The 26,997-nt window shown below is 37.4% G+C and overlaps 1 protein-coding gene across 1 annotated transcript in view; it reads right to left on the minus strand.

Annotated features, from left to right (window-relative positions):
* The window catches only part of botv (exostosin like glycosyltransferase 3), a 213,038-nt gene extending 186,041 nt beyond the window's left edge, over window positions 1-26,997 (minus strand). The window contains exons 1-5 of the mRNA XM_090374579.1: window positions 26,973-26,997; window positions 26,596-26,660; window positions 26,212-26,382; window positions 8,700-9,474; window positions 7,782-8,549 (exon numbers count right to left, since the gene is read on the minus strand). Coding sequence (XP_090230705.1) covers window positions 7,782-8,549; window positions 8,700-9,474; window positions 26,212-26,382; window positions 26,596-26,660; window positions 26,973-26,997 — 1,804 coding nt within the window. The remainder of the gene's footprint in view (window positions 1-7,781; window positions 8,550-8,699; window positions 9,475-26,211; window positions 26,383-26,595; window positions 26,661-26,972) is intronic.

The following is a 26,997-nucleotide window of genomic DNA, read 5'->3' on the forward strand; positions in this document are numbered from 1 at the left end:
ACTTGGTCTGGAAGCAGTGACAAGGTAAGATCTGGTGGTGATTTGGGGTTTTTTATTACCCAAACAATGCCCCAGCCTGTTTTCATCCAACTGTTTGGTTGCAGCTGTTCACCTGCTTGCTGCAGAATATGCACCCGCCCATTGGCATGATAGACCTTGATTCATCAGAGCAGATGATTCTTTTCCAGTCGTCCAATGTCCAGGAATGGTGCTCCCATGACCATTACAGATGGAGGTGTCAATGATAGCCAATATGGGCACATAAACAGGTCGCCTACTCCCTGAGCCTACAGAACAGTGTCCCGTTGATGGTGTGCTTGGAAACATTTCTCTATGTACCCTAGTTGTAGTCTGCTGTTAATTGAGGGTTTGCGTGCCATCTGTTCACCCACATAGCATGTACTGTTCACCTCGTCAGTCATCAGTGGTGGTGACCTCCCTGTCCCCGCCCATGTGTTGGGTGGTTGTGTGTTCCTCTTCTGACCATTACTGCAACATCTTCACTATGGTGGCTCTTGAACAGTTGACATTGTCTGCAGTTTCTGTAATGCTGGTCCCCATCTTCCTACACCACAAATCATTCCCCTTCAAACTCTGTTAAGTCCTTCCCTTTCCCCATTGCATGGGCTTCATACTGATTAACTGGCAGGCACTACCTGTGCCATTACTATATATGCTGTGTCGAATGGTGATGTCACTCCTAGGTACTCACGAAGATGAGTGATCATAATATTTTGACTTATGAATGTATATAAGAAACTGTTTATTACGCAGTGTAATCAGTTACATTCTAAGCAATGAAAGTTTTCTCTCTCTCTCTCTCTTTTTAAAGAATGAAACAAAATAAAATTTGATTTATTTGTTTTAGAAAGCAAAAGAATTTGATCCACCAAGTTGGAAAACAAAGAAGAAAAAAAAAAAAAAAAAAAAAAAATTTCTTAAAATCTTCATTACTGAACTAGAAAATGATATTCAAAATGCTTTCAAAAAAGTATAATTCAGTGCTCCAAATCTCAAATGATTAATCAAAAATTATTGATAAATTATTAAAAAAATTATCCAAATGAATTTATCTGATATTAGTGCTACTGATATGATTCACAGAACATTGAGCTGGTTAGCATAGTCTTTGGGTAAGGAATCCAAAAGAATGACACAATGCAATTAATTAATTGGATTGCCCTTCTTAAAGGGCAATCCAGTGAACACTAAATATGTTATTCAGGTTCTGAGGATTGGCATGCAAAAACAAGTGAGTGGTTTACACCATCCAGGTGGGGGTATCACACCAAGAGACATATTCTGCAGCAATACTTATATCCAGCACCTGTCTGAATGTATGGTTGTTCTCATACCCATAGCTGCCAACTTTTGACTTGCACTGCAATAGAAATTAAATTTCACTGACAAATACAAGTGTAATTTTATATTAAAATATACATATAAGTGTTTACCAGTATAGTAATCCCAACCTGTTTAAGCTTATACAGCAACCACTCATGAGGGACAGAGTCAAATGCTATGCTAAAATCCAAATAAACTATGTTGAAATTGTTCCCTAAATCCAGCTCATGTGATTGTGTGATTGTGTACTAAGTTAGTTAAGCACAATTTACCTGGATCATATGTATAGCTTAGCTTAATTTTCAGCACTCACCTCTGAGGTGAGTGCTGAAAATTAAGCTAAGCTATACATACGATCTAGTTATTACATTACAGCACATAAGGACTCCTTAAAAACTAAGAGCATGATTTACCTTTAACAAAGCCATGTGTGTCCTTTAGAATGCTATATTTATCTAAATGTCCCTGGATTCTTAATCATTGCCTCTAAGATTTTTTTCTACCACCGAAACCAGACTAACGGGTGTGTAGTTACCAACTTCACTCTTAGATGTGTTGGCAATACATTGGCACTTCTACAATCCAAAGGAATCTCCCCTTAACCTCAATGGTTAATTATGAGGGCATCTTTGGATATATGCCATCAACTCTAGGAGCCTTACTTGCCTTTATGCTCAAAAGTTTTTTCTAATAAACATCATCATCATCTACACTGTTCCGTTATTCCACGGGTCGACTATGAAGCCTTGCCACCATTCCCTGTCCATGTATTTCTCTCCGTCGATGATTTCACTCCAATTTCCTCCTTTCTTAATGACATCGGTCTTTATCATGTCCTGCAATCTCATTCTTGGTCTTCCCCCTTGGTCTTTTGTCCCTTAATTGTAAATCAAACATTTACAAACATTTCTAATAAACAATCATGTGTAATTACATCCCTAATTTCCGTACGGCTCAGCCTCACTCACACGGCATTTTCTCAACACGAAGGGTCTTTATTAGCCATAAGGTGCAAGGAAGTCCGAGGCTTATGCTGCACAGGCCAAAAAAAATTTCTGAGTTACTCAGAGAGAGAGAGAGAGAGAGAGAGAGAGAGAGAGAGAGAGAGAGAGAGAGAGAGAGAGAGAGAGAGAGAGAGAGAGAGAGAGAGAGAGAGAGAGAGAGAGAGAGAGAGAGAGAGAGAGAGAGAGAGAGAAGTAGAAAGGAATCACCAAGAAAGAAGAATGATGATATCCAGCTCAGCACCCTGGGTGTGCCAAGCCCATACTCACCAGATGTGAGCCTCTGGGGCTTTTGTCGGTAAAGACCAATATAAAGCACTTATTCAATTCATCTGTAATGTCAGCTGGGTTATCTAAGACTTTCTCACGTCCAGTGCACAAGGGTCTGATCTGATTAGCTTTCTTCTTTGTTGCATTCATATACATGAAAAATTCCTTGTCCCCATTCTTTTCTCTCTTAGCCAATGCAGCCCTCGCCTCCTTGACCTTATTTGTGCTACTATTACAGATCAATTTGTACCTGTTGTAGGCTTCACTTCAAGGAAATGCATTACTTACCCAAACTTATCTTATAGCTAGCCAAGAAGCAGAAAAGGCATTAATTGCTAAACAGTGCATGAAAAATAAGCCAGAGTCCTAATATGATTGCCATATTAAGTAGGTATAACCAAAATGAAATACATTTTTGTATACATTTCTTAGGATAATAAATGCATTTCTTTTCTCAAAAAGCTAATGTCATTATCCAAGTGTTGTGACACCCAGTTGCAGAAAGTAAGCCTCTTTTATGGAGTAACATCCCATTTCATGTGAAAATTCATTAAGGATGTCACAGACATTCTCTCAGATATACCAGACAAGCTGTACTTGCTACCTGGGAGTCTAAAACACTGATGGAACTGATATTCAGGTGACACTGAAGTCAAGTGGACCCAATTTTGGCAAAGTCCGGACGGTCTGTGACACCCAAATCCTCTGCTTGCACCTTCATGATGGTGGGACTGTTAGTAATCCTGGGTATAACCTCAATGCACAAACACATGGTGGGTGACCACCCAGGTGTGAACCAACCTAAGCAGGGGTCGAGGTGTGGCGTCCACACCACACCACATGGAGGAATGCCGCCCTCCTGTGTTATCAGGAAGTACTAGGTGGTAGATGACTCATCAACCGGTGCAATACCACCACTTTGCTTATTGGATCTAAGTTCCAGTCAACCCATCCCCATCTCTTCCATCATGCAATATGATTGATGACTTTTGAGGTTATGATGAACATGGTGGCGAGATCCAATCTTCCTTACATTTCGAGGGTACAGCTCTAAAACGGTGTTCGCAGGCCGGCCGCTAGATAGTACACTGGACCGAACCTATTGGTAACTCTTTAGGAGGCTTCCGGATCAGCTAGTGTATAATCTTGCTACCTCTACTCTACCAGATAGTGACTGGAGGGAGTCAGAGTAGAGTGTATGCGGGGGCATTGTCGAGGCCACGTCACGTATGGCGTACACATGGTAAGAATATACCGTGTGTACAGCACATCCAAAAATTTCATGACTTCATAGAGCATGTCCCACCCACTTTTTCTCACTATTGAATATACCATGAATTGTCAAACTAATAGAGTAAGCTTATTTGTGGAAAGATTTAAACCTCCTAAACAGTTCCTAATTCATTTCACAAATATACATGGTCTCAATTCTAATCTCAACGTTGTCCATTTCCACTTGCAGTCTGCCAAGCTCAGTGTACTTTTTCTGACAGAATCTCAGTTATCCGTTGATTCAACTACTGTTCATCTCAGTTGCCCAAATTATTCGCTGTGTGATTCCTTTCGCCTCAAAGGTGGTGCTTGTGAATATGTCCGTTCCGACATTCCCTGTCAGAGACTTGGTAATTTGGAATCTCCTCTTTTGATCTTCTCTGGCTTAAAATCTCTCTACCTCATTGTGTATAATTCATCCGTTGTCTCTACTGTTCTCCCAACTCCACTAATCACTTAGAGCTCTTTGACTTCCTCTCTTTGCAATTTCACTTTCTACAGTCCAACTTTCTTAACAGTGAGGTAATTTTCCTTGGTGATTTTAACGTTCACAACTCTAGCTGGCTTCCGTTTTCTAGTCACACCGACTCAGCTGATCAAGATGCTGAGGCTTTTGCAATTACTAATGACCTTACAAAGATTGATCATTTACCTACAAGAATACCAGACAATCCTAACCATACAGCCAACACGCTTGATCTTTTTCTCACAAACAACCCTTCTAAGTACACGGTCGAAATTGTTGTTGTTATTTTGGTTTTTAGGAGCATTAGCAACTAAGGCCATATTGCTCTATGATATGCGGTGGTCATTCCCTGACCTTTCCGCATCCTCCATATTTGGTGGTGACAGGCTCGAACCCAGGTCTAATCAAGAAGCGTGTACTATGCACTGCTGCTCCTTCCCACCTGGCTACGGAGGCGCCTACGGTCGAAGTGAGAGGTCCTTTAGACACCTCAGATCACAACTTGGTGATTGTCTCTTCTTCAATGAAGCCTTTACCTCATGGCCATTCCCAACTTTGATTGTTTGGCATTACAAGAATGCAAAATGGGATGACGTGCGAGATTTCTTTTCTTCTTTTCCTTGGTCGGATTACTGTTTCAAAACTTCTGATGTCGACATTTGCTCTGATCGTGTCAGTGAAATTATTCTTGTAGGAATGAAATCCTTTATCCCACACTCGACTTTAAAATCTCGTCCTTTATCCAAACCTTTTTTTTCCAATAAATATGCTAAGGCTGTTCAAGAAAAGAACGTTGCATATCATAATTGGCTTGTTTCATTTTCTGACTACACCAAGGCTCGCAACAATTGTACGGCAGTTATTAATCAGTCCAAACTAGGGTTTGAACAGGCTAAGAGTAGAAAACTTGCTTCTTGCCCTAATGGTAGCCAAACATTCTAGTCTCTTGCCAAAGCTATTGGCCGCAACCTTTGCCCATCTCTGCTCCCACCTCAGTCAAACCCAGATGTTTCTGTTGTCACTTCAGCCAAGGATAAAGCTGACCTGCTACCATCCCATTTTTCTTCCAGCTCATGTATTAATGATCTTGGTAAAACACCTCCCACCATTCCCAACACGTTCCATTCAATGCCTCCTGTGGTTTTCTGTCAAAAGGATGTCAGAAGGATTTTTGACGAATCTTGATGCTAAGAAAGCTCCAGGTCCTGATGGTATTTCTCCACTCGTTCTCAAAACCTGTGCTCCTCAACTTACTCCTGTTCTTTGCCGCCTTTTTTTTTTTCACTTTTTTATTCCAAAGGTGTTTTCCCTTCTGCTTGGAAATTTTCTCATATCCAGACAGTTCCTAAAAAGGGTGACAAATCTCTCCAATCCAATTATCGCATCATTGCAATTACTTCTACTGTTCCTAAAGTAATGGAGAAATCAATTAACCGCCAACTCTTAAACTACCTAGAAACCTTCCGTCTGATCTACGATCGCCAGTATGTATTCCGCCAGTGTCGATCCACTGGTGATATTCTGGTTTATGTTATCCATTTATGGACTAATTTAATGGAAAAGTTCTGTGAAACTCAAGCAGTTGCTCTCGACATCTCAAAGGCTTTCAATTGTGTCTGGCATAAAAGTCTTCTAAACAACCCTCCGTCTTATGGTTTGCCTACTGTTTTTTTGTAATTGGTTATCCAGTTTTCTCTCTGTTCACTCACTAAGGGTGATGGTAGATGGCTCTCTGTCTTCTAACTTTTCCACTAATGCCGGTATCCCCCAAGGTTCAGTTCTTTCCTCAACTCTTTTCCTCTTGTATATTAATGACCTTCCATTGACTGGAAATCCTATCCATAGTTTTGCCGATGATAGCACACTGCATTCCACTTTCCATTTTGAGAAACCTTGCCCTGCTCAATCAGCTTCAACTTTTCGAAAATCTGCTACTAATTCCTTAAATGCTGATCTCCAGGTAATTCTCCAGTGGGGCAAAGACAACTTAGTTGATTTCAATCTTTCTAAAACTCAGTCTTGTCATATATCTCGCAAAAAGGATTCTTATGCTCCTACGCCTATCTTTGGTGACGCTCCGATTTCTAGGCAAAATGATATATCTTTTTGGGAATTACCCTGACTTCTAATCTCTCTTGGCACAAGCACATTACAAATATTGCTTCTTTTGCATCTAAAAAACTTGGTTTTCTCTTTCGCTCTCGGCGTTACTTTTCTTCCAAACAGCTGTTCACTCTGTACAAATTGCAAATCCACCTTACCATCCCACATCTGGGGTGGTGCGCCAAAAACCTCTCTCAAGCTTCTTAATTCCATTCAGAAGAGGGCAGTTAGGTTAATTAATGATTCATCTCTAACAGACAGCAGAAACAGTACTGTTTCTGCTGCATGCCTCTTCTACAGATATTTCCATGGGCACTATTCTTCTGAATTGGCTTCTATAATTCCTGCTCTCTCTTTCAAAACAGTCCGAACATGTGCTGCCACCAGCCAACATCCATTTACCATCCAACTTCAAACTCACAGAGTACCAACTTTTCATCTTCCTCGTTTATTCACTCGTTTATGTGCCGTTTTCTGGAACAATCTTCCTTCATACGTATTTCCTGAAAATTAGTCTACAGAAGTTCAAGTCCAATGTCGACAAGTATCTTCTTTCGTCTTCTCAACCTCCAACCCAAGCACGGTACTAAATGCTATAGGTTCTAATACCTCTCGTGTTTGGGGTTTACATAAAAAAAAAAAAAAAAAAAGCTGTTAAGGATAGCACTTTTATTTCTTAAGTATCTAACTAACAGATTCTCAGCTAATACTGATCTTTTGACCTAATTAACGCACAGACTGCTTGAAGTTAGACACATCTGCTATATGCTATTCTTCCACAGCTGATTTCAGCTGACCAATTACCATTCACTATCAGAAACGACAATTGTTTGGACTGAATGCCGCGTACTGCAGTCTGGCTATATTTTATTGTGGAAACAACAACAAAAGAAAATAATAATAAAAATAAAATAAATAAATAATGAAAATAACACAATTCTGAATAGCAAAACAGTTTTGAACATACTTTTGCAGCCACAAAACTTTTGTGATAACACCTACAGGACAACCAAAAAAGACTGCAGAAGAGTTATATTGCTTATTATTCAGAAATTCTAACACTGTTCTTCCAAATTAGTCAAACTACTATACACAGAATTCACTACTGCAAACAACAACTTTCACCGTTCTAGATAAATCAATTGTTCTGTTTTCAGCACGATTTGGATGCAGTTTATTAAGTATATTCAATTTTGCAAAGCAAATATAAAATTTTAGGAAAAGTCACTTTTACTTATTTCTGAACAGACAGTGTGTCACTCTAGATACATTCATAATTGTAAGCTTAATGTTTTGTAATGAAAATGAAACAAATTTTGATTTACCTATAAATTTTGCTTCAGAAGGCAGCAGCGGATCAAATGGCATATATGGATAAAGAGTAAATGGATCAGCAAGGTCATTCCATGTGCTGTACTGTTGGGACATAACATATGACAGGTTACGCTGATAACGTAATGATGGAAATGGAGGTTCATTTGGTCCTAAGTTTTCTTCAGGATCAGAATCTTGAACAGCGGCAAATTCAGTTCTCAAAGGTTGAAAAGTAGCATTAAATACACTTGGAGATGACTCTTCTTGAACTGGAGCAGGAGGAATCTGAATACGATTTCGAACAACAGCAAGAACTGTATTAACAACCTGTTGAACAGATGCAAAATAACGTTCCCACAAAAGGCGTCCTTGTCTTCTCATAGATAATATATCAGCATCTGAAAAAGTTCTCAGTACATAATGAAGCTCTGATGATCTGGCTTTAGGAAGAAAAATCGCAGCTCGTTTCCAATCTATCATTTCCTGGAAAGGAAGGTGAATATGGGAACCTAAAATAACAGGTATTGCACCATACTGTAATCCTTCCAGTACACGCATGTGAAGCTGAGTAGTACTTAAAAGATCATAACTTAATGGACTAATGACAAGAGTAAAAGTTGACTGTGATAAGAGAGCTGCTCTTGTGTTTCTGCCAGCACAAAGAAGCCATTCTGAATTTAGACCTTCTAGACTGCTACCTGCACATGAAAACCTAAAGAAGAAATTATCAACAGTACTTGTTGCTTTCATCTCCTTAAGGATATCAATTATAAAATCCTCTGATGATTCCCAATCTTGTTCAGCTTCAGTACCAATGTTTGTTTGAAGCTTTCTTAGATAATTATTCATAGCAATCTTAGTCTTATTTTTTAGAGTTCTGTTAAAATTTTCATTGTTTTTAAATTCTTTGCCCAATAATTTTCTTAAACTAGTATCTATCATATCAGATTTTGAAATTCTGAGTTCACTTTGATATGACAAAAAGAATTTTCGTCTGGCTGGAGAATGAGCTGGTAATCTTTCCCAAAAATTTCCTTTTACAGGTCCCAGAAGAGGTGGAGAAATTATATCAAAACCTTCTCTAAATTGCAGATTTGTAAAATGCGACTGTACAAGAATGGCACGACCAGTGTTTACTTTATAAAATATATCTGAAGCATTAGCATTTACTCCTAAATTTAATAATATATGATTTCTTCCATCACCATTCCAATAAGCGAGGCTTTTTAGGTAACTTTCTAAAAATACAGCTGAATATTTACTTCCTTGATATTCTCCAACTAATACAACATAAATGCAAGCAATGGCAGGGTCGAAAGTAATGTGAATGTTCATGTTCAAAGCTTCTGTTACTGAAGTTTTCACAAAATGTTCTAGCTGACTCCAAGAAAGCCTGTGATCATCTGGATGATAAAAGTAAACTGGAAAACCTGAAGTTAAAGAACAGCGAGAAAAATCAAAACACAGATGCATGCGACAGTAATGCACAGCTTTAACTGATGGAAGTGAGATGGAAATTCTGTCTTCTAATGAAGGAAGTATTCGGCGTGGAGCAGCTATATAAGGTGTATTTTTTTTTAATACTTCTTTCTGTGCATACTGGGCTTGCTCAACAGACACTCTGAGTCTCTCCAAATCTACTTGCTGATGACTGAATTCAGCTTTAAGGGCTTCAACGCGTTGGCTCAAAACAGCAATCTCTGTCTAAAATGAAAAGATACATATTTTAAATTTATGATGTTCAACAACAGCAAAATAAAAATTGGTCAAATATAAATAATTTCAGAAAAACTGTTTATAAATTACAGAATAATTCTTTGAGTACAGACAAGTGTAAGTTCTATAAATTACTGTATTTACTTAATCTAATAAGAGAGGAAAGAGCCTACAGTTTGCAAACTTCCAGTTTTTTTTATATATCTTTGTTAACATATAAACAACAAATGGACAATATATAAAACAAATCAGGAAGCAGAGGGTGCTAAAAATCTCTGGGTATGACCAGGCTGCCATGCACGGAAACTGAACTTGGCCTGTTACAACGTAAGATCACTCATCGGTGAAAACAGGATATTAGAGCTGGAAAAGGAATTAGAAAATGTGAATTGGAATATCATCGGTTTGGCTGAAACAAGAAGAAATTAATCACTTATAAGTTTATCAAGTGGAAATCTGCTGTACACCAATGGAAACAATGAAAGGAGTGAAGGTGGAGTTGGCTTTCTGGTCCACAAAGATATAAAAAATAACATTTTGGAATTCAAAAGTACATCACCAAGAGTGCCGAGACTACTACTAAGGATTTCTAAGAGGTACAAGCTAAAGGTTATAATGATTTATGCACCAACATCGAGCCACGATGATGAAGAGGTTGAAGAAATGTACACCGAAATTGAGTCTTCTAGATGAGCAGAAAACCCACTACACTATCATTATGGGGGACTTCAATGCTAAGGTTGGAAAGAGACAAACCAGTGCAGAAAGGGGAACTATAGGAAATTTTGGAATTGGTGAAAGAAATGAAAGAGGTGAAAGACTTGTGGAATTTGCAGAATCTCTGGGATTGTCAGTAATGAACACTTTTTTCAAGAAAAGGGTGAACAGAAAGTGGACATGGAAGAGCCCAAATGGATTAACAACTAATGAAATTGACTTCATTCTCACTAACAGAAGATATATTGTGAATGATGTTGCCATCCTAAATAGGGTAAATGTTGGAAGTGATCACAAAATGGTAAGATGCACACTTGATATAGATGTAAGAAAAGAAAGGAAAAAAACTGACTCGAATAAATAATACGAAGGTCTTTGAGATAACAGAAGAGGAGAAAAAGCAGTATGTACTGGAACTTAAGAGCAAGTTTGAGCTGCTGCAGATGGTTCAGGACCAAGATATCAATGAGGAATATTACAACTTTCTGAAAGTGATAAAGCCCAAGAAATCTATAGGTAAAAAGAAATCCAAAGAAGAAAAAATTAGTCAAGAAACACTTGTCATGATGAAATGAAGACGAAAAATGAAGAGCAAAATAAACACTGACAAGGAGAAAATTGAGTATACTGAGTTATGCAAAGCCATTAGAAAGAGAGGACATAAGAAGATATAACACAAGAAAAGTAGAACAAGCATTAAGGGAAAACAAAGGACTTAAATCAGCAGCCATGAGCATAATACAGAAAGACAAATGATACTGAAACTAAAGAATATCAATGGTGTACTTATAAATAGCAGAGAAGGCATAATTCAAATAGCAGAAGACTACTATAGAGAATTATACAAGGAGTGAAGGAATGGTGCCAGAAGTGGGGAAGATGGATCGCAAATTAGTAACACATACGACATACCCGATATCCTTCCTAATGAGGTAGAATATGCGTTAAAGAAAATGAAGAATCAGAAAGTCCCAGGGGAAGGTGAAATTACTGTAGATTTGTTAAAATTGGGAGGAAGAGACATGGCACAAAAACTGGCAAGACCCTTCAAAAAATGCATTAGAAAAGGTGTGATGCCTAAGAATGGAGATAAATCAGAAATTGGAAATTATAGACCAATTAGCTTGTTACCCCCACATCTACAAATTGTTCACAAGGGTCATTACTAACAGATTAGAAAGAATACTTGATAAGAATCAACCAAAAGAGTAAGCTGGCTTTAGGACAGGATTCTCAACTATGGTTCACCTCCTTCACATAATGTCACAGGTAACGGAGAAAGCAAATGAATAAAAAACACCATTATGCCTGGCACCTTTTCATAATCCACTATTTGTGGATTATGAAAAGGCATTTGACTCCATACAGCACAAGGCAATATTTCAGGCACTGGAAAGACAAGGCATAGATACCCCATATATTATGATTTTGAAGAAAATATATGAGAATGCTACCTCTTTTATTAGACTAGACAAAGACAGTAGCAAATTTAAAATTGAGAAAGGAGTTCAAAAAGGGGAGACAATATCTCTGAAGTTGTTTACTGCCACCCTTGAGGAAGCTTTCAGAAGATTAGACTGGTCGCAGAAAGAAGTCAATGTGAATGGAGAGTACCTAAACCATTTACGATTTGCAGATGACATTGTGGTCATAAGCCACGATCCCAAAGAATTAGAGGAAAATCTTAATCAGTTATGCAGAGTTAGTAAGGATTTTGGACTAAAGATGAATAGGGCTAAAACAAAAGTAATGATGAACAACTATGCCATAGAAAGGGATATAATGATTGAAGGAGCAGTAATTGAAAATGTGGAGTCATATACTTATCTGGGACAAGTCATCAGCTGTAATAATGATAAATGGCTGGAAGTCAAGAGAAGAATAAATTTTGGATGGATAGCATTCAGGAAATATAGTCACATACTGAGGAGCAATATCCCAATTTGTCTGAAACATAAAATAATGAACCAATGTATACTAACCCACCATAACTTATTGAAGTGAAACTTGGGCACTCACCAAAAGAATGGAAGAGAAGCTGAGAATAACACAGCAAAGAATGGAACGAATTATATTGGGAATCAGACTGTTAGATAAGAAGAGAACACACGGATTAGGCAGCAAACTCAAGTAAAGGACATTCTTATCAAACTAAAGAACCAAAATGGTCTTGGGCAGGACACATAGCTCGAAGACATGATGACAGATGGACCAAGAGAATAACAGAATGGTACGCAAGAGGATCTGGAAGATCCTCCAGGCCGTCCAACGACTGAGATGAACATATGAAATTCATGAGTTTGTGGGTAGTAAATGGATGGCCATTGCACAACTTTCCAGTTCCTTCTGTTTTGTGAAATAGATGGCAATTGCACAAAACTGAAGGAACTGGGAAGTTGTTGGAGAGGCCTTCATCCTGCAGTGGATTGAAAATGGCTGATGATGGTTCAGCAAGCAGTAAATTTCAGAGCGTGATGGGTAAAAGGCAGGATTTATTGGACTTTGATAAAGGACAGATTGTAGGTGCTCAACAAGCTGGCACTTCGATTTCCCTAACGGTTGAACTGGTGGGGTGTTCGAGAGCCACCGTAGTTAAAGTGTACCAGGACTGGCATCAAAATGGTCAAACAATGACCCGACAGCCAAACAGCAAAGGTCAGCGAAAGGTTGATGTTAGAGGTGAGCACAGGTCCGACAACTCATACAGGCGAACAGTGCAGCACTGTTGAAGAGCTGACTACCGAATACAACATGGGCCAACCCAGAACAATATCTGGCATGGCCATGCGTCGCACACTTGCACGTATGGGCTATACTAGCAGATGACCTCTATGGCATCTTCTCCTAACCAAGGTTCATTGGAGTAAAAGCCTCGCCTAGTGCAAAGAGCATGCAAGTTGTACGTTACAAGACTGGAAGATTGTTTGTTTGTTTGTTTGTTTCGGGATTTATTAGGCGCATCGGCAACTATGGCCATAGTGCGCCATACATATGGTAACTATGCATGAACTGGAAGAAGGTGTACTGGTCGGATGAGTCACGTTATTTACTCCACACCGTGGATGGTATTATACTGATTTGGCGTCAACAACATGAGGCTCTTGATCCATCATGCATGGTATCAAAAGTGCAGGCCAGGGGAGGCAGTTGTATGGTGTGGGGCATGTTTCACTGGCAGGAACTTGGACACTTGGTGCATTTTTTTTTTTTTGTTGGCGCATTGGCTTCTGTGGCCATAATGCACCTCCCAAAGTTTTTGCATTTTACTCTGATCCAGGCCCGAGGTGGGATTCAAACCCGCGACCAGTCGGCCTGGTGCACGTGGAACAACGTATCAGTGATCTCCGCTATTGTCAACTGCTTGCTGACTGTGTACACCCCGCTATGTTACACTTTTTCCTGAATGGCAATGGAGTCTTCTAAGATGACAATGCGCCGAGCTACCGGGCTACCTTCTGACTTCCAGCATATCGATTGGCCTTCAAACTCCCCTGATACCAATCCCATAGAGCACTTGTGGAACACTATGGAAAGGCATATCAGGTGTCTGGATACACCAATCACCTCTATACCTGCACTGCTGACCGCATTACACACAGCTTGGTTGGCCATACCTCCCGAACACTTCTGACATCTACTGAGGGCAAAAGGAGGACCTACGAAGTATTAGGTAGGTAGTCGTAATTCAGTGATCACTCAGTATATATGTTAACTGCCTTCTGCATATATTATCTAGATGAACAGTCGGTTTCATAAAATTTTGCATTTTGAGATTTGACTGAAAAGGCGACTCATCTAAGATCATTGGAGGATCTCTCTCTCCATTCTGGTACTGAATGCAGAGAGAGAGAGAGAGAGAGAGAGAGAGAGACCGAACAATGCTTGAAGAAATTCAGAAATATCAAAGTTCTTAGTCACTCATCCATCTCTTTATCAGGTAACTTGGTATTAGCTGATGTTTGATGCTGCTTGAAATCTTCACTCTTGTGAAGCAAATGCTCATGATGAACTCTATCAACTACTGAAACCAAATCTTAACTGAATTATGACCTAAACATTAATGTTGAATAAATATTACAGGCAGTTCTCACTTTACAAGTTCCCGGTTTTACAAGTTTTTTCTCCCAAGTATCGAGTATCAACAAAATTGAAGATATGAACACTATTTGCAAAAAATGAATGTTAAACTTTCATAAATACTGCATTTGAAACTAAGCGTGCAGCTATACAATAGTGTACCCCACTTTACGATATTAATCCGTTACCATCGTATCGCAAAAATATCATAATGTGAACCCAATAACACGTTGTTTTTGGTAATTCATTCCACGACCTCGGAAGTTCAAATTTTCACTATACAACTCCCTAAAAGGTTGTTTTTATGGTGTAAATTGTATTAGTTACCAATTCAAATCATTAAACGCACTACACTTTCATCATTATCATATGTTATAAGAACCAATTTTAAACGGCTTTGTGATATTTTTCTAAAGCACATTTCTGGAAGTCATGACCATAAAACAATAAAAACAATTTGCACTTTCTGGTTTATTGGGCTTTTCTGTTACTGCAAGCAATTATAAACAGAGTGACAGAGTGGTAAACTCGATGTTATTGCATTTGTGAAAATACCGAAAGCGGAAGTGGGTTTTTACATTATTATGGTGAAATGTGTTTGCCCTTTACTGAAATCTTCAATCATATAAAAAACATAAATAAATTTTCAGAATCTTCTCTTCATTCCTTTTTTTTTAAGCGTCGCAAACTTGTTTATACGCGCAAATTGTGTTAGTTGAAATTTGTGTGTTCCATTAATTAAAAAATGCTTATGCTATTGAAATTTATAAAGAGGAGAAGATTACCTTGGAAACAAACGTCTCTTGAAGCATTTCTGAAGAAGACAACTCTTTGTGCAACAAACCAACAAGTGCCAAGCCAATAATGAGTGATCAATGAGCGTGCATTTAGTCAATGATGATGATAAATAAACATTCTTTAACATTCGTAAGTCATAAATAATTTCTCTATTATTATAATTTGCTTGATTTTACAGACTATGTTTTCATTTCTTTGGATAAATCAATCATTGTTTAAACATAAGCTAATTAGTTAACTAATTTCAATGTTTATAACGTAACCCCTATTTTTAACATTATGGCTATGGAAAATAAATTCCCACTTTACGAGTGCACGCTAGGAATGAATTAACACGTAAAGTCGAGAACTACCTGTATTATAAAATAATTGGCAGTACTTATTATCATATAAATTAACCTGACATAGATAATTAGCTGTTTTATCCCATTAACAGACTTCTGACAATGAGATTCTAAAGTGGCTGATTCAACAGAACAAATTTATTTGCAGTAATTTTAAGACAAACCTCTAGTAACAAGGTTATAAAAATTATTATATTACCTAGATTGTTCCTAATTCCCTACGAACAATCAAGATAATAAGATTGATTAACTCGTGTGTGTCTCTCAAAAACCACATAGGTCAAACCTTTGGCCATTGCAATACAAGTAACAGTAATGTTGCAATGGCAACAAATAAGTATATATTTTCTAAAGTTCCTATATAGTAAATGCATACAGTCAAATTTTAATTCAAATCTAAAAATTTATCCTTAATATTTATTCAAATTCAACCATAACTGAAAATATTTCAAACTGATAACAATTCCCACTCCATTTACTGTCTTTACAGTCACTGATGAAGTGGTAAGAAAATACTATAAAATGTCTGATTTCCATCTATATATAATTTCCAACTACCATATACTAAACAGACAGTTAGCTATAACATAGGTTAAAAAGTGCTTCATTACTCTTTTGCCAATTGTGGGAACTGGCCATAACCCTTAGCCATAATTATGAGAGCTTCCCTGGACTCAGGGGAGATACCCATGGACTGGAGATGTGCAAATGTTACCGCAATTCACAAATAGGATCAAAGGGTGATACAAGTAATTACAGACCTATTAGTTTAACTTCTGTTCCAGGGAAATAAACGGAGGCACTGGTTAAAGAAGCACTGCAGGATCATCTAGACAAGACGTCAGTTATACCTCAGACACAGCATGGGTTTGTTAAGGGGAAGTTTTGTCTCACCAATTTTATTGATGTGGCCACAAAGGAATTGGATACAAAGAATAATTTTGATATATATTTGGATCCTAAAAAGGCTTTTGATACTGTTGCACATGGAAGACTGCTGCACAAATTGGAGCAGTGTGGCATTGGAAGAAAATTGCTGCTATGGATAAAGCAATGGTTGAATGGGAGAAGACAGAGTGGTAATCAATGGACACTGCTCTTCGTGGACTAATGTTATTAGTACAGTTTCCCGGGGTTCAGTGCTGGGTCCATTGCTGTTTTCTGAATTTATTAATGATATTGATGATTGTATATCAGGCTTAATGTCCAAGTTTGCAAACAATATGGAGGTCAGCAGGGTTATTAATGACACTAATGACAGTACGCTGCTGCAACAGGATCTAGAAAAGTTGAGCAGATGGGTTGAGAGGTGGCAACTGAAGTTTAACATTGATAAATGTAAAGTACTGCATATGGGAAGCAGTAACCCAAGAGTGACGTATCAACTGTGTGGTACTACACTGACAGTGGTAGACAATGAAAAGGACCTGGGGGTAATTGTGCAGGCAGATATGAAGTTTTCCAAGCAGTGCATACGGCCCGCAAGAATGATATACAAGAATTTTTCTAGCAGGGATAAGGAGGTGATTATCCCCTTGTATAAGGCAATGGTCAGGCCACACCTTGAGTACTGTATACAGGTCTGGAGGCCTCATTTTAAGAAGGAAGTAGAGCTGCTGGAACGAGTACAGAGAAGTGCAACAAGATTAGCGAATGGAACAAATGGTTGCTCTTACGAAGAAAGGCTTAAGTTTTGCAAATTGGTGTCTGGAGACTAGGCACCTGCGAGGTGATCTGATTGAGGTGTATAAAGCCTTGAACATTTTGAGCATGCTCAATGCTGATGGGATATTTCCTCTTGCTCAGAATAATCGCCTGAGAGGGCATAAATTCAAATTGAGGGAGGACAGTTGTAGGATGGATGTGTAGAAGTTTGCCTTTATCCAGCGGGTGGTTGATTGCTGGAACCAAGTTCCATCTGTTATTGTAGAAGTTGATAGCTTAAATAGATTCAAGGCAGAATTAGACAAACATTTGGAGCAAGTGGATGGGTGAAATGAGAAGGTTTTTTTTTTTAGCTGATGATAAGCTTTCTTTCTGCATCGTGTGCCTTTACTAATGCTAAATGTTTTCTCTTAACGCTATTTTCCTATTTGTCCAGCTATGGTTAACCATGTTCACTGCTGACTGCAGTAGAAGTTTTAAATCTGAATAAGGAATATTCTTCTACTGAAGGATTATGTTTTCCATGACTGAGAAACTACCACCCATTTTTTCAAATAAAATCAGTTTTAGAAGTACAGAAATTACATTTTTAGATTAAACTGAGGGTAGGGAACGACTTTTCCACTAAGAAAAAAAGTAGTTGAACATGCATAATTTAATTTAGAAATTGTAAAACCTAAATGGTAAACACAGTCCAATTTTAACATCAAACTCAAAAATTCATCCCAAATATGACGAAAAAAAGTCCTGACAACAAATATCCTACACCTAAAAATAAGTGAGGCAGCCCCCAGTGCCTTTTACATGAAAGACTCAGTATACATTTTTTTAATGGTACAAGTACAGTAGACTCTTGATTTTTCGGGATACATGGTAAAATAAAAATCCCAGATAATCAATTTCCCGGTTAATCCAAAAATACAGTAAGTCCCCGACATACATTCCAGGACTTCTTATGTAAGTCGAGTTTTACGTAAGTTGAGTTTTACGTAACTCGGGAATGACTAATAAAATATTGCTCCTATATCTGTGATATGCCAAAATTACAAAAACCACATATCCTCAGAAGAATGAAGAAAAATAGTTATATAATTTTCAATTAGTTAGTTATATCTCAGAATAATCGCCTGAAAGGGCATAAATTCAAATTGAGGGAGGACAGTTGTAGGATGGATGTGCACAAGTTTGCCTTTAGCCAGCAGGTGGTTGATTGCTGAAACAAACTTCCATCTGTCGTTGTAGAAGTTGATAGCTTAAATAGATTCAAGGCAGAACTTGACAAACATTTGGAGCGAGTGGATGGGTGAAATAAGGGATTTTTTTTTTTTTTTTTGGCTGATGCTATATAAAAGCTTTCTTTCTTGTATCATGTGCCTTTGCTAATGCTAACATATTTTTTTATATATTATTTATATGTATAGAAAAATAGTTATATATTTTTAATTAGTTCAGTTAGAAACTATCTGGGGACAGCAGTGAAATTGATGTAGTGGCACATAAGAAAAGAAAACATTAAAGGAAGAAATTGTACAGTAAAAAACTGATATGTATTTCGTAGCCTTGGTTATCATAGTTGACTTCATTGGTGCTGATCCCTTCACCATTTCTTGTATTTTGTCTTTCTCCTTTATTATTGTGTTCGCTGTTAACATGACAAATCTAAATTCCACACGATACTTGTTCATGTTTGATGATTTTCAAATATCCTTATTTTAATTTTCTGATATGAATTGATTGCTTCCTTTTTTTTTTTTTTGATAGATTTACTAGTAGTGCTTTCACTTATTCTCTTAGTCAGCACCATGATAATGGTCAAAATGAAATTTTCTGTAAAAAACTTCACAGGGTTAAGGCGAAAACTCACTATTATCACCCCACGAGAGCTCACATTTTACTGAAACACATTTCTGGAAGTCATTACCATAAAGCAATAAAAACAATTTGCACTTTCTGGGTTATTGGGCTTTTCTGTTAGTGCAATTTATTATAAACGGGTAGTAAACTCAATCGTATTGCATTTGCAATAATACAGATAGCTGGAATTCTGTGAGATTTTACGTTAATATGGTGAAATGTATCCCCTTCACTGAAATCTTCAGTGATATAAAAAAAATATAAATAAATTTTAAGAATCTTCTCTTCATTCCTATTTTTAAGCTTGTTACTTCATATCTCGTTTGTGTAATTTGTGCATGCTGTGATACTCGTTACTGATTGCTTATTATTATTATTCTGTTTTAAATTTTACAATCCTAAAAAAATAAAAAATAAAAAATTAATGTAAGTTTGAAGTTACGTAAGTCAGGGACTTACTATATCCAAAAATGTTCAGCAAAACAAAAAATACGGCGATAATTAAAAAAAACTTACTACTCACGTGTCCAATACGATGCTTGCCTTTATTTTTTACGATGTTGTGTACGGTTTGGTCACCAACATTATTAACGGTTCATTAAAGATTTAACAGATGCACTGGTTTCAAACTTTTGAATAATTTCAAGTTTTTGTTTAATTGAAAGCACAACTCGTTTGCATTTACCCATCATTTTCGCAATTTCTAAACAAAAAAAAATGAAAAAAAATTTGTTATCCCTGACAAATAACGAAATAAAATTTCATTATTTATTTCGCTATTTATTATGTCAGGGAAAACAGGATTTTTTTTTTTTTTTTTTTTTGAGCATCAGGCGTGAAGACAGTTGAGAATGCAAGATAATAATCTCCCAATGACAACTTTATAACGCCCTGCTTGTTGCTTATTACTTGAATTTTATGATTTTTGGTTGATTTTTTTTTTTTTTAATTTGGAGTTTTGAAATGTCTCGGTTAAGCCGATCCCGGTAAATCGAGACTGCTGTATATATATGTTATGAATGCCATTTCAATGCAGTATCAACAAATTACAATTCTCTATTTACAGAATCTTAAAACCCTACAGATATGAGCTGCCAACTATCAACTGTTTTACAAGTACAGTTAGTCCTCGTATAACATGTGTTTACACTACACGAATTCGTTCATACACAATTTATAAATAGGGGAACGATATCTTATATAACATGAATTCGGTTCGTGTTATATAAGATGCACAATTCGCCTTTGTGTTTACAAAAAATGGCAGTCGAACGCAGAATCACCCCCAACCGAACACAACACGATAAGAATGAAGAGAAGATTCTGAAAATGTATTTATGTTTTTATATCAGTGAAGGGGAAACACATTTCAACATAATAACGTAAAAACCAACACAATTCCAGCTATCGGTATAATTGCAAATGCAATTAGATCAAGTTTACTACCAGTTTATAACAGATTCCACTAGCAGAAATGCAACTGGAAATTGTTTTTATTGTTTTATGGTAGTAAGCCCCAGAAATGTGCTTTAGTAAAATGTGAGGTATTAATAGTGTATCTCTGCCTTTACAGTGTTGTTTATTCAGTTGCTACACGCGTGCAGCTTTGTTTATGTGTATCAAGGGTGCCTCCGCGTTTTGTAATTGTGCTCTATTCCCTAAAAATGAGTAAAATACTTAAAAGGTGTGAAAAGGAAGCGTCCTGGTGAAGACACTGCAGATTCAGAGAGAAAAAGAAAAGCAATATCGATAAACAGAGGTGGACTGGGTCAAAAATTCTTACCCGGGAAAATTTATAGTGGCCTCATACTATGGTTTATGGCCAAAATCACTGCGGCCCACTGGGGTTTCCCTGGCAAGGCTTATGGCCAGTCCGCCTCTGTCGATAGAGAAAAAATATGAAATTGTGAAACGCTTTGAGTGAAATGAAAGACCACGTGATATTGCACGTGCTACAGCCCTAAATGAGGCAACGCCGAGAATTACAAAGAATGCAGAGAAAATAAAAACTTTCATAGCAGGAACAACTCAAAGTGTAATTAAAATCTATTAGATTAAGACACAAAGAATTGGAAGAGATGGAACTGCTGTCATCTGTTTGGATAGAAAATAAAACAAAAAACAAGTTTGCTTATGATAGAAGCAAAAGCAGTAGCAATATTTTATTACGTAATAGTCGTAATAAAATACTTACGTATTTTATTAAGATAATTTATTGTGTTTGGTAATGTTTTGGTTACAAATGTGTGTTCAATCTTGGGTGGCCGGCACCTAACCCTATTTTTCCCATAGGGCCTGTTGTTTATATTGCACGATTTTGCATTGCGCGAGGGTTTCTAGGAACACAACTATCGTGCTATACAAGGACTGACTGTAATAGCCATTTTTATATTTGTAGTGGTTTCTAAAATTGGCATACACCTTCAGCAAGATTTAAGACAATGTGGGCTAACGCAAGCAAAAATTGAAGAAATTCTCTGTAATTCAGATTATATGCATATGAAATTTAATCAAATAATACACATATAAAGGTAGAGATTTAAAAATAAATGAGATTTTTTTTTTTTATGATTTCTTAAATAATTTTCTTATATGAAATTGATTTTTTTTTTTGACAATAATAAAATACCATTCTAATGTTTGGTTAAAGTATGAAATATGAAAAAAATTACCTCCAGGTCATGTAAAAACCCACTTGCAAAAGGGATTAAGAAGACTAATACAAAAAAATTTTATTTAAGCAAAGAGTAATTTAGCTGTTGACAAACTATCAACTAATCTTGTGGAACTGAAACACATTAAATTTAAGAAGAGGTTTGATAACTATTTGAAAGAAAACACAAAGTGGGTGACAGGGGATATACAAGGCAAGCCAAAAGTAACTGGACTGGCTGTGTAGAGCACTAACCACATGTAGTATAGAAGAGAGCTATTAGATACCGCTGAATAAATTCATTGTGAGTTGGTGTGGTGGGTTTCATACCAACAGGATATTGTGCTTTTGTACAATTTCTGTCTAAGTGTGCCTTGCAATTTTTGTAGTTGAATATGGTGGACATTAAGGAACAGCAAATGAGCACAAATTTTGAGGGAATCTGCTCATATGTGAATTTTTAGTTAAAATGTTGGTACGTACTATAAAATAGGCCTAGAATGTTCTTCTTCTTCTTCTTCTTCTTCTTTGGTCCTTAGCTGGCAGCTGGGGAGGCGGTTGGCCACGCAACCAGTATGCTGCTGTAGGTGCCGCAGGGTTTCGGACTTGCTCTGTGATGTTCTTCCATACCTTACGATCCATGGCGTCAGCTCTTCAAGTCATTTTCCACTTGCTTGGCCCACGTTTTCCTAGGCGCGGTCCGTTGGATGCTCCATTGGGTGGGTCGTTGTCTCCAAAGGAGTGTGGATGGTATTCTGTTCGTGCCCATTCTACGTAAGTGGCCAAACCATCTAAGCCTTCGCTTCTGGATTTGGTCGGTAATGGTTGGTTGCTGTTGGCATCTGGCACGGATGGTATCATTAGTGATGCGGTCGCAAAGAGAGATGCCCAAGATCTGCCGCAGGCATTGCATTTGGAATACCTCAAGTTTGTTCAAATCTAACTTGAGACAAATCCATGTTTCCGATCCGTAAAGAAGAATGGGCAGGATCAAAGTCCGGAAGAGTCGGATTTTAGTCTTTGTGGAAATGTTGGTCCTCTTCCACAGACACCATTTGAGCGAGGCGAATGCAGTGGCCGCCTGTCCAATTCTGCTATGGATTTCCATGGTGGATGCAACTTTCTTCTCCTGGACCAGCGACCCAAGGTATTTAAAGTCCTGCACTTCCTCGATCTGGACGCCTTCGAGATAGATGGTGGCTTGCGACCCATCTGTTGTCAGGGCCTTTGTCTTACCAGCATTGATCTTCAAACCGTATGGCCGGGCAATGCGGGCAATGTCGTAGAGGATGTCCGTGGCTTCAGCGTCGTTACCGGCAAGGATAGCACTATCATCAGCAAACATCAGGTCAGTCACAAATATCATTAATCACCATCTGTCCTCATTGATGACCTGATGCACCTTTTCAACATTTTCATGTCTTACTTGACAGTGGATGACCTGAGCGCTCAAAATCCACACCCCCCCCCCAAGTTTGGATGCCTTTGAAATGCAAATAGCACTGAAAAGTTTGTGTCTACTTGCTACACATAGCATCATCACTAAACACTTGTTTACACATTTTGTATGTCTCTGAAACTGTTTTCCCAAGTTTGTGACAAAATTCAATGCAAATTTGCTGTTCCTTAACATCCACCATGTTACTCAGCTTAACAGGCTGGAAAGGACAAAAAATTCCTTTCCAAGGTCATAAATGGGGGATGAGAGTTGGGTTTATGGTTATGACCTATAGAAAAAGCAGTAGTTTTCTCAGTGAAAAATCTCTCTATGCCCAAAAGAGGAAAGGCTGGTCAGATCAAATGTCCAGAGCATGCTAAATGATGCACTTAAGATTGGTTCTACACCATGACAACGTGCCAGCCCACACAGCTTAGTTCAGAAATTTTTAGTCAAGAATAAAATAGTGATGGTTCCACATTCTTCCTATTCTCCTAACCTGTTTCCCCGCCACTATAATTACAAGACTGCAGTTATAGTTCACACACAGCAAGGGTTTATTAAGGGGAAGTCTTCTCTGACAAATTTGATATACTTATACTTAGATTTTAGGAAAGCTTTTGATACTGTTACATATGGAAGACTACTGTTCAAATTGGAACAGAATGGCATTAAGGGCAAGTTGCTGCTATGAATAAAGGGATGGTTGAGTGGGAGAAGACAGAGTCGTAATCAATGGGAACTGCTCTTCGTGGACTAATGTTACTGGTGGAGTCCCCCAGGGTTCGATGTTGGGCCCATTGTTGTTTTTTGTATTTATTAACGATATTGATGAAGGTATATCAGGGTTAATGTCCAAGTTTGCAGACAATATGAAGGTTGGCAGGGTTGTTAACGACAGTACACTACTGCAACAGGATCTAGAAAAGTTGAGCAGATGGGCTGAGAGGTGGCAACCTCTCAGCCCATCATTTTTATTCAGCCCATCAAGTTTAACATTTGCAAATATAAGGTACTGCATATGAGTAGCAGTAACCACAGAATAATATATCAACTGGGTGGCACTACACTTAGGGCAGTGGAGAATGAAAAAGACCTGGGGGTAATTGTGCAGTCAGTTATGAAGTTTTCTGAGCAGTGCAGAAAGGCTGCAAGAGTAGATCGACCCTGGTTTCTTATCAATGATATAAAGGAATTTTGCTAGCAGGGATAAGGAGATGATTATCTCCTTGAATAAGGCAATGGTCAGGCCACATTTTAGGAAGGATGTAGAGCTGCTGAAACGAGTACAGAGAAGGGCAACGACATTGGTGAAGAAAACAAAGGGTTGCTGTTACCAAGAAAGGTTCAAGTTCTGCAAATTGCAGCATCTGGAGACTAGGCACCTTTGAGGTGATCCAATTGAGGTGTATAAGGCTTTGAATGGTTTGAGCAAGCTCAATGCTGATGGGATGTTTCCTCTTGCTCAGATTACTCACCTGAGGGTAAATTCAAATCAAGGAAAGGCAGTTGTAGAATTGATGTGTGGAAATTTGCCTTTAGCCAGTGGATGGTTGATTGTTGGAACAAACTTCCATCTGTCATAGTGGAGGTCAACAATTTAAATAGGTTCAAGGCAGAACTAGATAAACATTTGAAGCAAATGAATAAGTGAAATGGGAACTGTTTTTTTTTTTTTTTCCTTTTTTTTTTTTTTTTTTTTTCCTTTTGACTGATGCTATATAAGCTTGCTTTTTTGCATCATATGTCTGTACTAATGCTAACTTCCTCCTGTTCTCCAAAATGAAAATTCAACTTAAACAGTGAAGATTCTAAAACAGGTTAGCAACCTGCAACTCTTTGAACATGTAACTTCAGCTCTAACTTAGCCCACGTGAAACACAATTTGAAATGGACTCAAAAATCAAGAACATGTGGAGTGCAAGGCTAAAATGCCTTAAAACTGAAATTGAGGATTTGGAGAGGCAAAAGGTGCTGTTGCAATTCTACACAAATGGACGGCAATAGATGAGTTGAAAATGCAAGACAAAATTGTTTTCGATGCGTGGAGTAGCTTACCGGACGTGTATATAAATTTGAAAATATTTGCATTTGGACTTCTCTCAGTTTTTGGTTCGACATATTTCTGGGGGGCAAATATTTTCGAACATGAACTATATTAAAAATAAATCAAGAAACCGTCTGAACAAGCAAGTCCTCAGCATGTTTAAAGATGAAAATTACATCATACTCGCCTGATGTTGACAGACTCGCTGAAGAATTTCAACAACAAAAGTCACATTAATTCGTACTTGGATGTTTGTTACGTTTTTTCAGTATTAATAAATAATATTTCAAAATATATTTTTTTAATAAAACACCTTCCCACTATTCCATTTCTTAAAAAAACTCGTCCCAGCTTGAGCTGAGGTGCAGTTCTTCAGATTCTCTCTTTTTTAATTAGATAAAAAATGACTCTTCACTCAAAAAATGTGGCCGACCCCTGTTCTACGACATTGTGCAGATTCGAGCTGAATCACAGAGAGCGTTGGACAGCATCATAAAACAGTAGTTCTATAAATGCTTCAAACACAGTGGGAGAAGCACTGGGATCAATGTATAAACTTTGGAGTAGACAATGCCAACATATAACTAATATAAGTCTAAATTAATTTTATTTCCCCAGTCTAGTCTAGAAACTTTTGGGTTGCACCTTGTATATGATAAAGTAATAATTATTGTATGTCTATATATATTTAAAAATTTTGTTTTATCATTATTTTTTTAAAGTTGATGCTTACATTCCTTGCATCATTTTGCATATTCTAATAATAAGCTTCCAGAACATGAGAGAAAAATTTTCCATGTTCTATACACATACAAATACATAAATTCACCCTTTAATGCACTTCTGCTCAAGTGATATAGTCCAAACTGGTAATAGATCCCCTAAAATGAAGGGTAGAGCAGATGATTATGTTGCCTCAGACTGATCTTACTTTGCTGATATTCAACACATCTCTGATGTGTTGAATATCAGCTATGACAATCAATTGTGACAATCACGAGAGTTCTTGGTCATTTCCTATAATTCTTATGTCCCACTCAAAGTCATAGTAGAATAAATTATTTTATAATACAGTAATTATCATTAGACACTAAATTTGATTCTACATCTTAAAGCAACTAAGGAATCTCACCTGAAGTCTCTGCCTTCGATTTTCTAAGTCTCTCAACTCACTGCTTACTGAAGTTTTAATCCTTAGCATTTCTTCAATTCTCATCTTGATGTCACCAACTTTTACTAGTTCTAAATCTTCTAACTGTACTCCTTTATGATGGATTTCTGAAGCAGGACTGTCCCCTATGAACTATATAAGTAAATATGGTCATTTCTCAATTTATGCAGATGCTTTCCTGAAATGCACCTAAAGTAAAAACATGTAAATTAAGAACTAATTTCCCATAAGAAATAATGCAAAGGAAGTGGCTGCATGCAAAGGTCAAACTCATTTAAGGATCAACAAAGGGGAGTTGAATTTCCAAATAATGGGTGTTACATTCAGTTAATTTTGTTAATTTACATATTTGTCATCAGTGATATTAATTAATAGAATCTCTTCAAATACATCACAGCTATCGACAGATACTGCAAAAGGAAATAAAATGATACACTGAGCTGATTGACGTATATGCTAACCAGCCAGTAAAATCACCTGGGAAAGTGACTTAATGCTAGATAGATAGTTTCAGGCCAATGAATCTTCAGAGCTGTGGTAAGTTCCCTCATAAATGCACATAACAAACAATTGCTAAGCAAGGTTAGGTTTTTTACAAAATGATTGTGCACCTAACCTGTGGTGGGCAAAGTATGACCAAAGTGCAAAATAAGAATAATTAAAGTAGTTGCTCACAACTCCAAATAAGGTCACAAAAATTCAACCAAGAATAAGCAAATTACTGCAAAGCATAACCACAAAACTCAT

Source organism: Mastigoproctus giganteus, chromosome 5 (assembly GCF_048544385.1).
Source record: "Mastigoproctus giganteus isolate SK-2022 chromosome 5, ASM4854438v1, whole genome shotgun sequence".
Taxonomy (NCBI): Eukaryota; Metazoa; Arthropoda; class Arachnida; order Uropygi; family Thelyphonidae; genus Mastigoproctus; species Mastigoproctus giganteus.